This window comes from Arachis stenosperma, chromosome 6 (genome assembly GCF_014773155.1).
Source record: "Arachis stenosperma cultivar V10309 chromosome 6, arast.V10309.gnm1.PFL2, whole genome shotgun sequence".
NCBI lineage: Eukaryota > Viridiplantae > Streptophyta > Magnoliopsida > Fabales > Fabaceae > Arachis > Arachis stenosperma.
In genome coordinates, this window is record NC_080382.1 from 46,909,304 (window position 1) to 46,925,590 (window position 16,287).

At 41.0% G+C, this 16,287-nt stretch overlaps 1 protein-coding gene across 1 annotated transcript; it reads right to left on the minus strand.

Moving 5' to 3' along the window:
- Window positions 1-1,477: 1,477 nt before the first annotated feature.
- On the minus strand, window positions 1,478-6,421 carry LOC130934008 (uncharacterized). The gene is made up of 5 exons (XM_057863598.1): window positions 5,687-6,421; window positions 5,423-5,597; window positions 4,587-5,038; window positions 4,192-4,472; window positions 1,478-1,730 (listed from the first exon to the last, which is right to left on the minus strand). Exons 1-5 carry the CDS (start codon window positions 6,419-6,421, stop codon window positions 1,478-1,480), a joined length of 1,896 nt encoding a protein of 631 aa, XP_057719581.1.
- Window positions 6,422-16,287: the final 9,866 nt, after the last annotated feature.

Below are 16,287 nucleotides of genomic sequence, written 5' to 3' on the forward strand. Positions count from 1 at the left end.
ATAATTTCTGTACGACTAATTAACTGTCGGATTTCTCATCTTGGATGAAAAATACCAGGCACAGCTACCGCATGGCTAATCATCTGTCGGTTCTCACTTGTGTCGGAATAAGATCCATTGATCCTTTTGCGTATTGTCACTGTGCCCAACAGTCGCGAGTTTGAAGCTCGTCATAGTCATCCCCTCCCAGATCCTACTCGGAATACCACAGACAAGGTTTAGACTTTCCGGATCTCAGGAATGCTGCCAATTGTTTCTAGCCTATACCAAGAAGGTTCTAATATCAGATTTGGATGCTCTGTTGTCAGGAGAGATGATGCGAATCACAGATCAGAGACCCAAGAGAATATACTATGGCTGTCATCCAATGACTACGTTAAACATAACGTAGACTGCTTGTGGTTGTCAAGCACACGGATCATGGCTAAGCGAGTAACAAAGATAGTGGGTGATTGTCACGGGTCACCCCCTTCATTCTGACTTAACTGAATTAAGTACGAGAGTATGTCTTGGAGAAGAAGTAGGCATGAATTGAAAGAAAAATAATAGTACTTGCATTAATTCATGAGGAACAACAGAGCTCCTCACCTTAATTTATGAGGTGTAGAAACTCCACCGTCAATATTACAAAAGAACAAATAGTCTAGGCATGGCCGAATGGCCAGCCTCCCAATATGAAAATTGGCATAAGATGATAATGTCTGAATACAATAGGAAAAAGTTCTATTTATGCTAAACTAGTTACTAGGGTTTACAGAAAATAAGTAACTAAGTGTAGATAGCACAGAAATCCACTTCCGGGGCCCACTTGGTGTGTGCTGGGCTGAGCTTTGAAGCTTTCACGTGCATAGGCCATCCTTGGAGTTAAACTCTAGCTTGAATGCCAGTTTAGGCGTTTAACTTTAGCTTTAGTGCCAGTTCTAGCGTTTTACGCTAGAAAAGGGTCTCTAGTGGGTGTTTGGACGCCAATTTGGGCCATCAAATCTCGAGCAAAGTATGGACTATTATTTATTACTGAAAAGCCCAAGATGTCTACTTTCCAACACAATTAAGAGTGCACCAATTGGGTTTTTTGTAGCTCTAGAAAATCCACTTCGAGTGTAGGGAAGTCAAAATCCAACAGCATTTGGAGTCCTTTCTCAACCTCTAAATCAGACTTTTGCTCAGATCCCTCAATTTTAGCCAGAGAATACCTGAAATTACAGAAAAACACACAAGCTCATAGTAAAGACCATAAATGTGATTTTTGCATAAAAACTAATAAAAATATACTAAAAAGTAACTAAAACATACTAAAAACTACCTAAAAATAAAGCCAAAAAGGGTATAAATTATCTGCTCATCAGTTGCCAATAATCCGCTCCTTGAGATATGTAAATCGGCGCTTGTTATGGCCCTCTATTCACTTTGCCTGCTGGTCTAGCCGGTCCAACCTCTGAAGTATCTGAAGGAGCAGCTGATTTGTTGAAGGTGCTTGTTATGTGGAAGAAGAAGGAATACCTCCGGCCGGATCTGCAGTCCGGCTGGTAGTGGCTACTGGGGGTCGGATGTACTTTTCATTGGGGACATACTGATCATCCCGCGGAATTATAGCCTTGGTGTCCCCAGCTTTGTAGGATACTCCAGCTGCTGAGACCAGATCTGAAACCAAGGCGGGAAAGGGTAGGTTGCCGCAATCTGTACGTGTCCAATGGCTTGCCGGAGGTGTCTCGGTAAGTTGAGAGGCTGGTCTATAAGGATACACTAGATGAGAACAGCAATGTCCGTAGTGAAGGAGGACTCGTGAGTGCTCGAAAAGACATAGTGGGACATGATTTGTGCCCACACTTGAGCCTCCAAGGTAAGTGCTGAAGCCAATATGCCCTTAGGTCGGGATCGATGGTATCCACAGATACAACTGCTGCCAGGCTATGCTATAACGCTGACGACGTCGTCCCAGTCAAATTGGTATGTCTGGCGCTTGACAGAGGCTTCTTGGTATGCATCCAATCCTTTTGGAGCAGGGGGAGATCTAAAGCTCACTGAAAGGCCCCTTCAGATATAGGGACTTGCTTCTGACAGACATAGACAGACTACAGGGTTGGCATGTGAAAATTGGAGTAGAATTCTACTACCCATGAGGGTTGACCAGTCATGGCTGCCTCCACAAGAATCTCCATTGTCTACGCTCAATGCGGGGCTCTACAAGATCAACAATGTGGGTAGGGAGGATGAGTAGGTGCTCATTGTTGTAGTTTCGCTCAACCAGGATGGGGAACATCTGCTCACAGTAGCGGTTAGTGAACCGTGCAGTGTCCTTTGCTGGAAAGACTTTCTCGGTTTCATCGACCTTAATGATCCTCTTTACCCGCTTTGTGGAGGGTTTGACTGATGTTGAGGATGGTTCCACAGTTGGTGCTCTTTTCGTTCCTTTCTTCGCCAGTGGCTTGTTAGAGGCTTTCTCTTTACCCTTCTTGGTGGCCATCCTAAAAAGGGAGAAAAGAAAGGGACAAGAGATTAAATAGCGAGAGCCGGGAGGAGAAAAATACAAGTGATAATCAATGGCAAGGTAAAGAAGAATTTCGTAAACACATGGTCGTGAATCCATGTAATTAGGACATCAACGGAAATATAGCATGATAAATTAAGACAATTAGATGCAAGATGTTTATTAGCATGCCAGCAAAGGCATGAGTAGCATAGATCAAGCATTAATAGCATAATTTGATTAACAAATGTAACAAACTAACAATCACGTTTGTATTGACAATTATATTTAAGCAATAAAAGATTGCAAGGGTTTTATGAAAAACAGGCAGTAGAGTAGAGGAATAGAATAATTAAGAATTCACAATGCCATAAGGGCTTTTTCACAAACACTTGGTATGTATGTAAAATATGTTAGGGAAAGTATGAAATCCAAACATGCATTCAACCCAAAAATTAATATTATTTGTCAAATCACTCCCTAATATGTCCACAAGAAAAATATAGAAGAAAATAATCACTCATTTAAATTTCTAACTCCAATTAAAAGAATGCAAAAAGAAGAAATAAATAGTAAGAAAGAGAGAAAGAAGATAGGAAGAAAGAACCTTGCGAAGAATATGAAAAGAGAGAGGTGATGGAGGATGTGGGTGGGAAAGAAATAGGAGGAGAAGAAGAAGAAGAAGAAAGAAAGAAGAAGAAAGAAGGAAGAAGAAGAAGAAATAAAGAAAGAAATTAGGATTGGGAGAGAGGGGATAAGTGAAATCTGGCGGCGTTCTTGTTTAACCACGCGGGGCATGCAATGCGTATGCGTGGATCGCATGAACTTCAAGTGATGTGAAATCATCTGGGACACGAACGCGTGATCTCAGTTTGTGTAAATCGCACGAAGGCAGCCCCGTGCACGCACAACTTTCGAGTCGAAGGGTCTCCAGTTCTGCCAGTTGCAGCTTCCTTTCAGTGCTAGCCTTCTCAAATCCCATGTTGCATTCTCTTATAGCCCAGAAAGCCTTGTTTTCCACCTCCACAGGGAGGTGACAAGCCTTTCCGTAAACTAAGCGGAAGGGGCTCATTCCTAAGGGTGTCTTGTATGCCGTCCAATAAGCCCAAAGCGCATCATCAAGCCGTGTGCTCCAGTCCTTCTTATGAGGCTTGACTATCTTTTCAAAAATGTGCTTTATCTCTCTGTTAGACACCTATGCTTGCCTATTGGACTGAGGATGGTAAGTTGTTGCTACCTTGTGGACAATGCCATGTTTCTTAATCTCCTGTTACAAAAGTGGGTGCCTTAATCACTCACGATTGCTTGTGGTGATCCAAAGCGACAGATAATATGATTTCTAACAAAAGAGACAACAACATTAGCATCATCAGTACGGGTAGGAATTACTTCCACCCATTTAGAAATATAATCTACAGCTAACAATATATATAAGAAATCGTTAAGAGTTTGGGAATGGACCTATAAAGTCAGTGCCCCAAACATAAAAAATTTCACATAATAGCATAAGCTGCTGGGGCATCTCATCCCTCTTGAATATATTACCAAATCTTTGGCATGGAAAACAAGATTTATAGAAGGCAGTAGCATCTTTAAAAAGAGTGAGCAACCAAAATCCACAGCCTAAAATTTTTCTAGCTGTCCTTTGAGGGCCAAAATGTCCACCACTCTCAAAGGAGTGGCAGGCCTCTAAAATTGACTGGAATTCTGATTGAGGAACACACCTTCTAATTATTTGGTCAGCACCATACCTCCATAAATATGGGTCATCCCATATATAATATTTGGACTCGCTTTTTAGCTTGTCCCTTTGATGCTTAGTAAAATTAGGAGGGAATGTATGACTAACTAGATAATTAGCTACAGGAGCATACCAAGGAACTACTTCAGATATTGCGTGCAAGCTATCAAATGGAAAAGCATCATTGATAGGAGTGGCTTCATTCTTAATGTGCTCTAGGTGACTCAAGTGGTCCGCCACTAAATTCTGGGAACCACTCCTATCCTTAATTTATAAATCAAATTCTTGCAGCAATAATATCCAATGTATTAACCTTGGTTTGGACTCTTTTTTGGCTAATAAATATTTTAGAGTTGCATGGTCTGAGTACACTACCACCTTAGTACCAAGTAAGTAGGCTCGAAATTTATCCAGAGCAAAAACAATAGCCAGAAGCTCTTTGTCAGTGGTAGTATAATTAGACTGAGCAGCGTCTAAAGTCTTAGATGCATAGGCAATAATAAAACGGTCCTTACCTTCGCGCTGAGCCAGCGCTGCTCCTACTGCATAATTGGAGGCATCACACATTATCTCAAAGGGTTGACTCCAGTCAGGCCCTCTCACAATAGGGGCTTGGTTTAAGACGGTCTTCAGCTTATCAAACGCCTCCTTGCAGTCTGTACTCAGCTTGAACTCAACATCCTTCTGCAATAGTCGGGATAAGGGCAATGCTACCTTACTGAAGTCCATAAAGCGCTGGTAGAAACTTGCATGACCAAGAAACAAGAGGACTTCCCTCACAGAAGAGGGATAAAGTAACCCAAAAATGACATCTACCTTTGCTGGATCAACTGAAATACTAGTGTTAGAAACAACATGTCCTAGAACAATACCTTGTTGGACCATAAAATGACATTTTTCAAAATTGAATACAAGGTTTGAACTAACACATCTGTCTAATACTCTAGCTAAAATATCCAAGCGAAGGCTAAAAGAATCACCATACATACTAAAGTCATCCATAAAAACCTCCATACAGTTCTCAAGAAGATCTGAGAAAATACCGATCATGCATCTTTGGAACATTGCCGATGCATTACATAAGCCAAAAGGCATCCTCTTATACGCATACTTTCCAAAGGAACATGTAAATATAGTTTTCTCCTGATCTTCAGGAGCTATATGAATCTGAAAATAGCTAGTGTAACCATGTAGAAAATAGTAGTGTGATTTACCTGACAGGCGATCAAGCATCTGATCGATAAAGAGCAGGGGGTAGTGATCCTTGCGGGTAGCTTGGTTGAGATGCTTGTAATCAATGCATACCCTCCAGGCATTCTGCACTATAGTTACAATGAGCTCTCCATGCTCATTCTTTACTGTTGTGACTCCAGATTTCTTTGGAACCACCTGTACTGGGTTGACCCATTCACTATCCGAGATTGGATAGATGATGTCAGCTTCAAGCAGCCTGGTTACCACCTTTAAGGTTGACGGACAGGCCTTGTTCCCTCTTCTAAAAATATTCGGTGCTCACAGACTTGAGAGTTGATGCCTACTATATCCGCCAAGCTCCACCCAATGGCCTTCTTGTGTCTTCTTAGCACACTAAGCAGTTGCTCCTCTTGTAGGGAAGTGAGTTCCCTTGCAATGATAACTGGGAGCTTCTGATTATCCTCAAGGTAAGTATACTTGAGGTGGGGTAGAAGGGGTTTCAACTCCATTTTTTGCTCATGGCTAGGTTCTTGATCATCTGGAGCCAATTGTGGTGGTAAGGTATCTTCAGTAAGCTCAGTAGGTGTCCCCACACTTGCCTCTTGCTCCATAAGCGTCTCTTCTACCACTACTTGGTGAACTTCAACCACAGTCTCATCAATAATGTCGCACTGAAAGATGGAGTGATCTTCCGGTAGGTTCTTCATAGCTTCATCCAGGTTGAAGCTCACTGTTCTGCCATCTATCTCAAAAGAGTAAGTTCTTGAGAAGGCATCCAATTTGAACCTTGAAGTCTTCAGAAATGGCCTTCCAAGCAGGATGGATGATGGTCTTCCTGATTCATTAGGGGGCATCTCCAAAATGTAGAAGTCAATAGGAAATGTTAGCCCCTTAATGCTCACTAGTACGTCCTCAGCAATTTTAGCCACTGAGATGATGCTCTTATCTGCCAAAACAAAATGTGCTGCCAACCTTTTTAAGGGAGGGAGCCTCAGAGCATCATATACAGATAATGGCATAATACTCACACACGCGCCCAAATCACACATGTAGTCAAAAAATTGTACACTATTAATAACACAAGTAACTATGCATGGACCCGGATCCCCACATTTTTCTGGTATGGCATCTATTAAAGCAGAAATAGAACTACCTAGAGGAATAGTTTCTAATTCATTTATTTTATCTTTATGCATGCATAAATCTTTCATGAATTTAGCATATTTAAGTACCTAGTGGATAGCATCAAAAGGTGGAATGGTTACCTCAACCTTTTTGAAGATCTCCACCATCTTGGGGTCTAGTTCCATCTACTTTCTGGGCTTCCTAGAAAGGTGTGGAAATGGTACAGGAATGGCGCCTTCTAGAGTTTCGGCTTCCTTTGGGGCGCTGATGACAAGTCATCATATACCCATTTTTCAAGCTAATTTCACTTGTTTTATTAGCATTTATGCACTTTCTTGCATCCTAAGTAAGTGATTTGGAGTGAAAATGCATAACTTCTTTAAATCAAACAACCACCATGAAATTAATGTTAACTCATGAGGTTTAAGCTAAATTTAATTGATTTTTAATTGATTTATAAGCCTCTTGAATTTAGTGATACTTTGAGTGGTTATTTTAGTTTATTGTAGGTGAAGAAAAGATAAAAAAGGGAAAAGCGTAGCCTAAGGAAGTGTGGCCCAAGGAGAAGAAAATGTGGTCAAAGAGAGAAGAAGTGTGGCGCACAAAATGAGGAAGGCAAGCGTTGCCCTCCACAAGGGCACACTGCCCTCTAGGAGGGCAACATAAGGGAACAAAGCATGAAAGGCAACTCTGCCCTGCCCACTACAAGGGCAGAGCACAAATTTGTGCCTTGGAATCAAGAAGAACAAAACCTTGCCCTGCCCTCCACAAGGGCAGTATCGGGCTCACCAAGGGAAGAAAATCAAAGGAAAAAGCCTACAATGCTTGCCACAAGAGTTGAACATGGGACCATGAGGAAGCAAGGAACTAGGCTCCATTACGGTGCCAAGAAAGCCAAGGAAATTGAATGAGCGTGTGTTTCTGCCAGGATTCGAACGCGGGACTTCAGTTTGGAAACACTGCCCTGCCCTCCGCGAGGGCAGGGCAGCATTTTGTTGTGGCATGAATCTGGCGCACCAAGGCACGTTTCTGGCGCACCAAGGCACGATTCTGCCAGCACCAGTAGCGCACCACAGCACAATTCTAGCGCACCAACTTTTTCTGCCTTGCCCTCCGCGAGGGCAGGGCAGCATCCTGCGCACCAGCCTACACCACGCCCGCACCAGCAACGCACCAAGCACCAAATCCGCCCTGCCCTCCACAAGGGCAGGGCAGCCTCCTGGAAGCTATTTTTTTGGGCCAAAAATTGAATTAAAAATCCAATTTAATTCATTTCTTCACCAAATCAAAAGCCCATCCAAATCCTAAGATCCAAGAATGGAAAGTGTATAAATAGGAGCTAGTTTGATGTAATTAGGACCTTTTGCTTTGCTTTTGAACTTTGAATTTTCCTTTGAACCTTTGCTTTTATTTGGAGCTGTTGAAATTTCTCTTGGTGACTTCACAAAGATTTCAGAGAATTGGGGAGGAAAATTGATCTCTCTTCTTCCTCGTTCTTGCTTGGGCACTTTTACTTTTCTTGTTTTGAGTTTTGGGTGTGAAGAATTGAGGAAATTCTGTCTCAATCTCCATTCAAAATCTCTTTGATTTCATTTCTGCATAATTGAATTCAAACACATTTCCTTTACTGCTTCTTCTTTTATTTCTTGTCAATTACTTTGTGAATTTGGATCTAGGAAGGCAATTGAGATCTAGGCTTTGCTACCTAGTCTCTGGAGTCCTGAGATCCCAATTTACTTTTGGTTCTTCTGTGAACCTTTGCTGCACTCAATTTCCTTACTGTTTGAGCTCTAATTACTTTTAATTCAATCTCTGCTTTACTAATTTTTGCAATTCAGTTCCTCTTTGCTTAGATTCTGAAATCCCATTCCTCAAATCCCTTTTACATTCAAGCAATTTATATTCCTTGCATTTTAAGTTACTGCAATTTACATTTCTTGCACTTTAAGTTTCAGTCATTTACTTTCTTGTTCTTTAAGATTCTGCAAGTTTACTTTCCTGCACTTTAATTTACTGCAATTCTCCCTTCCCCCTTTACATTTCCTGTCATTTACTTCCTGTTGGATACAAATCACTCAACCAATACTTGATTCGCTTGACTAAATCAACCACTAAACTAAAATTGCTCAATCCTTCAATCCCTGTGGGATCGACCTCACTCATGTGAGTTATTATTACTTGATGCGACCCGGTACACTTGCCGGTGAGTTTTGTGTCGGATCGTTTTCCGCACATCAAGTTTTTGGCGCTGTTGCCGGGGATTGAAATAGATTGACAATGATTAAGTGAAATGGAGGTCTAGATTAAGCATTTTTTTCTTTTCTGTTTCTCTAACACACTAACTGTTTGAATTTTTGCTTAAACTAACTAAAACTTCATTCTAGCCATAGATTGAAGTTTTATTGATTTTTTTTCTGTGTGTTTATTGTTGTGTGTTTGCATGTCAGGTACAGGAAGATCTTCCCCTATCCTCTCTGAAATTGACCAAAGAACTCTTCGAAGAATAAGAAGAGCTGAAAGAGGAAAGAACGTTATTGGAGAGGAAGAATCTGAGGAGGAATTCCAAGAAATGGAAGGAGATCCATCAAATCCCAATCAACCAGAAGGAGGAGCCAATAATAACCAACAACAAAGAAGAGTACTGGCTTCATACACATTTGCAAATGCTAGACACTGTGGGAGTAGCATTCTTCCCCCCAATGTCAATGCAAACAACTTTGAACTAAAGCCACAACTCATCACTTTGGTTCAAAATAGCTGTTCTTTTGGAGGAGGACCATTGGAGGACCCAAACCAACACTTATCCACCTTCTTGAGGATTTGTGACACTGTTAAAACCAATGGTGTGCCTCCTGACAGTTACAAGTTGTTGCTCTTTCCATTTTCTCTCAGAGACAAAGCCACTCAATGGCTAGAAACGTTCCCAAAGGAAAGCATCAACACTTGGGATGATTTGGTGAGCAAGTTTCTTGCCAAATTTTACCCCCCTCAAAGAATCATAAGATTGAAGACTGAGGTGCAGACATTCACTCAAATGGAGGTTGAGAATTTATATGAAGCATGGGAAAGATATAAAGCTCTATTGAGAAAATGTCCACCAGAGATGTTTACTGAACGGGATAAGTTGCAAAACTTCTATGAAGGACTTACTCTAAAGGCTCAAGAAGCACTTGATCACTCAGCTGGAGGCTCATTACAACTCATGAAAACCATAGAGGAAGCTCAAAACCTCATTGATATGGTGGCCAACAACCAATATTTCTTTGCTCATCAAAGACAACGCCAACCATCACAGAGAAGAGGAGTAATGGAGTTAGAAGGAGTGGATTCAATTCTAGCTCAGAACAAAATGATGCAGCAGCAGATTCAACAACAGTTTGAGCAAATGGCCAAAAGAATTGATGGGTTGCAAGTGGCAGCAGTGAGCACCATAAGCCAACCACCAACCACATGGGTGCAAAGTGAAGAAACGCAACAGGAGCAACAGCAAGAGCAAGTCCAATACATGCACAACCAAAATCCTGGAACAAATGAAGTTTATGGTGATACTTACAATCCATCTTGGAAGAACCATCCCAACCTCAGATGGGGAGACAACCACAATCAAAGCCAACAACCATGGCAAAGAAACTCAAGTCAGAACAATTGGAAAAGCACAAACCACAACCCCCAGCCAAACACTAACCAAAACATATACAGAAAACCATAAAATAACTACCCCAATTCTAACCATCACCTACCCAATAACCATCCAACTAACAAAAGTACTTACCATCATCCATCAACACCCCAAAACTAACCCATCTCACAAGAATCCCAGAGGATCACTAATCTAGAGCTGCTCTTGGAAAAAATGATGAAGAACCAAGAATTGACAACAAAGAATCAAGAAGCTGCCATGAAGAACCTAGAGAGGCAGATTGGATAAATCTCCAAATAGATTTCTGTTGAAAAACCATCAAGCTCACTACCAAGTGACACCATTCCTAACCCAAAGGAAGAATGCAAGGTCGTGCAACTAAGGAGTGGAAAGATATTAGTGGATGGTAACCAAGGAGCAACCAAGAAACTTGTGGAGAACGACAATGAGCCAACAAAGAATGATGAAGCCATCAACAAGGACATGACAACCAATAATGTCTCAGAAAAACTCACAGAGGAAAATAAACAACCACAGAATCTGAAGAAAGGAAAGCAAATCATGGAAGAACCGATTCCAAGACAACTTCAAGGGGAGAAAAACTTGACACCCCCAATACCTTATCCACAAAGATTCCACAAAGAAACAAAGGATCAGCACTTCCACAAATTTCTTGAGACTTTCAAGAAGCTGGAAATCAACATACCTTTGGCTGAGGCATTAAAGCAAATGCCTCTGTATGCCAAGTTCTTAAAGGAGCTCATCAATAAGAAGAGAAGTTGGAATGAGAAAGAGACTGTAATGCTTAGTGAAGAATGCAGTGCACTCATCAAAAAGGGACTCCCTCCCAAGCTTGAAGATCCTGGAGGTTTCTTCCTACCCTGCACTATTGGAAACCTATTCATCAACAAGGGGATGTGTGACTTAGGAGCAAGCATAAATTTAATCCCATCTTCTTTAGTGAAAAAGCTTGGCATAGAGGAGGTGAAACCAATACAGATATCCTTGGAGTTGGTGGATCAATCAGTAGTATATCCTAAGGGGCTGATTGAGAACCTTTTAGTTAAGGTTGACAAGTTCATCTATCCGGCAGATTTTGTGATCCTGGATTCTTCAGAAAATGGAAATGACTCCATAATACTTGGTCGACCATTTTTGGCCACTGCTAGAGCCATTGTGGATATAGAACAGGGAGAGCTAACCCTCAGGATGCATGAGGAAAGCATCACCTTGAAAGTCTTTCCAGAATTACAAAGGAATGAAGAACCAAGCAAGACAAGTGGTGATTTCCTTCCAAAGCAAGCAACCGACAAAACAATAGAACAAGAGAGTGAGCTTGTACAAGGAGAAAAAGGAATTCAAAAAGAAGCTGGGATGATAAACAAAAAGGAAGGTATCACAACTCAGGTCACTGTCAAAGGAAGCATATTAACAAGGAAGAAGAAGAAGAAAAACAAGAAAAAGGCCTACAAGGGGTGGAAGAATAAGAAAATTCCAACCGAAGGATTTGCCAAAGGTGATAAGGTGCAACTAGTGTATCAACAGCTGGGAACAAAAGATTATTACACTGTCAACCAAGTACTCTCTCTTGAGCACATTGAAATTGAGCATCAAGGCACACAGAGAAAGCTTACAGTGAGAGGTGACAAGTTGAGACATCACCAACATCAACCACCCTAAAGGGAGTCCAATGTCAAGCTAGTGACAATAAAAGAGCGCTTCATGGGAGGCAACCCATGATTTAAGATTTCTGTCTTCTCTTTAATAAGCTATGATTTCCTGAGTATGATTTTGAACTTTCATATTTGATAAATGCATATTTCATTTTAGAGCAGAAGTCAAACTTCTAAGTTTGGTGTCCCTTAAGGCACACTTAATTTTTGCTTTTCAAAAAAAAAAAAAGGGAGCTATTCTTAGAACATATGCGTAATTCTTTTGATGGAGCATATGACCAAACACTAAGTTTGGTGTCTGCATGTATAACAATGTTCAGAAGATCATTTCCCAATCATGGAATCAAAACCATACAGAAAGGAATCATGCATCAAAATTTTTTTAAAAAAAAAATTACATCAATTATGAAGAATGGCTTGCATTGCTAAGCCGTCCCCTCAATAAAAGATAAGTTTGGTGTTCACCAACTTTTAGCATCTTTAATTAAGGGACACAATTTACAAAAAAAAAATTTAAATAATAAATAGTAATAAACAAAACAAAACAATTCTTTTCCTTTAGTACAAATCAATTGCCAATGACTACATCAATGTTCTAAGGCTAGTTGTTTTGATTCATGCAGGAGAAAAAGATTGAAACAAACTCAAGGAGGGGCCACGGCTAGGATCAGCTATGAGAGGATGGTCACATGTGCCTAGAAGAACGCGCTCATGGGGAACAGAATTTGCATGCATGCATCATTGAACACCTAAATGCATGCAGCCATTGGAAGGAGGATCCTCGTCAAAGCCTCAACAATACATGCAAACCGTCCATTTCATGCATCCCTTGGATGAACAACTCAATCTTAACCCTTCATGAGCACCAACGAGTCCCTTTCTCACTCATTATAGTTTTGTTGGAAAGCTTGAAGAATCCACCTATAAATAGCCGTTGGCACCAAAACGGTCTACACACACTCATTCAAGCCACTTTCATATGAAAGCCATAATCTCTTCCACTCCCAAAACCAAAATAACTCCCTTATCTCACACAACAGAACCGAACCAAAACTCATCCCAAACACAACACATACTTCTTCTATTCTCACTTTTTCTTTCTTCTTACCTCAAATCCAATGGCCTCCTCAAGTTCAAAAAGAAGGCCGGGAAAGGAACCTATGGTAGCCAAACCTCCATCATTTGATGCAACCAAATTTAGATCCCAATTCCATGAAGGGAGATATCATAGGTTCATGGAGACAAAGAATGTCATTTATGAGAAAGGCCTTGAGTTGAGAGATGGGGAATACCCCATCATGAGGCAAATCACTAAAGAAAGAAGGTGGGAACTTTTATGTGCTCCTCTTGTTGACATCAGTACAGTCATGATCAGGGAGTTCCAAGTCACTTGAGGAGGATACATCTCACTCCTGTGGCTAAGGGATGGTATGAAATAGTGAGGAGATCTATCCTTCCTACTGGAAACGCTTCTTGGGTCACAATCAAACGAGCACTCTTGACATACTGCATCTTACATGGAGGTGAGATCAACCTCGCACAACTCATAGCTGACAGTATTCAAGAGATGGCCAATAGCACAAGCAAATCAAGTGGTCTTGGACATCCAAGCACCATCCTCAGGCTATGTGACAAAGCTGGAGTAATCTTTGAAGATGAGGACACAGAAAAAGTGAAAAAGGGAAAAGGAATCACTAAGAAGAGTATGGAAGGAATAAATGAAGAAGATGATCCAGAGGGGGTGGTAGCTCCCAGACAAAGGAGATCTCAAAGAGAGGAAGGACGAAATCAAGCTCATGATGCCATAGACATGAGCCAGCTACACAGAGCAATAGAAGAGCTATCGCAACAACTCATGCAGACTCAACAAGAGCAAAATCAGGGGCGCCCAGTGCAATATCTAGAGCCCCATCCAGAGTTTAGGGAGCAATATCTAAAAGATAAAGAGGAGAGAGAAGCTTGGCAGCGTCAAATGGAGGAGAAACAAGAGAGATAGCAACAGCAAATGATGACTCAGCAGCAAGAATTTCAAGCACAGATTCTTGAAGGACAAAAAGAGCAATACAAAGAATTCAAAGAATCATATGATAAGCTGTATTTTAGTCAAGCTAAAGCAGGGGAATACAGTCACAACTTGTATCAATGGAAGAATATTCATCACACCATGGGAGAGTGAGATACGCACAAAGAATGGAGAATGATGAAAACATGCAAGCAAGGTTGGAGTACTTGACCCATAATTTGCCAACACTCAATCCTCAGATCAAGCCATTTGAGCAATGCCCTGAATTTGAAGCCAAGCAACAAGCAAGGTCTCGTCACTATACGGAGGCAACCTTTAAAAGATTGGAAGATGTTGGGCTCTCAGGACTCTTAGATTCTGTCTGGGGTAGAAGATGTCCTGGTGAAGAGATCCGAGATTATTCCAAGCTAGGGAAGAGAAAGAAGAAAAAGGGAGAATCAATCAGCAGCCACGACCAATAGAAGGTGGCAAAGTTCTTTCATTCCCCCTCTTTCACTCTTTTAATAAGGAGAAGCATGTCTGAAACATGATATGCCTCCACTGTTTATTTCTTTTTATTTCTTTTTCTTGTACTTTCTGTTATTCAATAAGTAGCTAGAGAAATGATCTGCATAATGCTTGTCATTCATCACTTAGCTTTAATTTTGTTTTGTTTCCCATATGCTTGAATAAAAGAGATTTGGTTTGAATTGAAAAGTGAAATATCCAATGTTGCATAAGTAGAATGGAAGTTAATGGTGGTATATATGTTTGATTAAATGCATGACTCATGAAATAATTGCTGCATAATATCATTTTCATTCAAGTGTAAGTTAGCTTGCTGTTATAAAGATCCTCATCAATAAATAAAAAGCCCTTGAGAACAAAAATAAAAAACAGAAAGAAAAGGAAGAAGAAAAAGCCAAAGTGGCAAGAAAAACAAAAAAATAAAGGTTGGACACCAATAGCTTGGACCCTAGGACATATGTCTGTGGTGTTCTTGTACTAAGATATGCTTGGATGAGTAAATTCTAAGGGGTATTTTAAAACCCGGTCACTTAGATCAACTGATTTGGGATGGCCAATTGAAAGTCCACAATAAAGAGCAACTTAGCTACAGAACATTTAGTTATCCAAAGAGATGCTGGGCATCAATAATCCTAGGAAGAATTAGTGAGCCATGTGTCTGTGGTGGGAAGATGTTGAGTAAAAGAAAGAAAACAATAAAGCCAAAGGCTACTACTGCAACATTAGACACCAAACCTCCAAAAGAATAAGCTTGTTAAGCATTATAAGAAAGAAAAGTTAGCAAGGGAGTAATTAAATAAGTGAGTCTTATAACAGCAAGTTTAGCAAGCCTTTGATGAAAAATGTATATTATGTGACAGCAAATAATAACTTGAGTTATCATTGTCTGCATAAAGACCCCATAAATCAAGTTCTGCTATATGCCTAATAAGGATATGTGTCTTTTCTTGTTCATTTCAATTTCTCTTAGTTTTGATGCTTGCTTGGGGACAAGCAAGATTTAAGTTTGGTGTTGTGATGACAAGTCATCATATACCCATTTTTCAAGCTAATTTCACTTGTTTTATTAGCATTTATGCACTTTCTTGCATCCTAAGTAAGTGATTTGGAGTGAAAATGCATAACTTCTTTAAATCAAACAACCACCATGAAATTAATGTTAACTCATGAGGTTTAAGCTAAATTTAATTGATTTTTAATTGATTTATAAGCCTCTTGAATTTAGTGATACTTTGAGTGGTTGTTTTGGTTTATTGTAGGTGAAGAAAAGATAAAAAAGGGAAAAGCGTAGCCTAAGGAAGTGTGGCCCAAGGAGAAGAAAATGTGGTCAAAGAGAGAAGAAGTGTGGCGCACAAAATGAGGAAGGCAAGCATTGCCCTCCACAAGGGCACACTGCCCTCTAGGAGGGCAACATAAGGGAACAAAGCATGAAAGGCAACTCTGCCCTGCCCACTACAAGGGCAGAGCACAAATTTGTGCCTTGGAATCAAGAAGAACAAAACCTTGCCCTGCCCTCCACAAGGGCAGTATCGGGCTCACCAAGGGAAGAAAATCAAAGGAAAATGCCTACAATGCTTGCCACAAGAGTTGAACACGGGACCATGAGGAAGCAAGGAACTAGGCTCCATTACGGTGCCAAGAAAGCCAAGGAAATTGAATGAGCGTGTGTTTCTGCCAGGATTCGAACGCGGGACTTCAGTTTGGAAACACTGCCCTGCCCTCCGCGAGGGCAGGGCAGCATTTTGTTGTGGCATGAATCTGGCGCACCAAGGCACGTTTCTGGCGCACCAAGGCACGATTCTGCCAGCACCAGCAGCGCACCACAGCACAATTCTGGCGCACCAACTTTTTCTGCCCTGCCCTCCGCGAGGGCAGGGCAGCATCCTGCGCACCAGCCTGCACCACGCCCGCACCAGC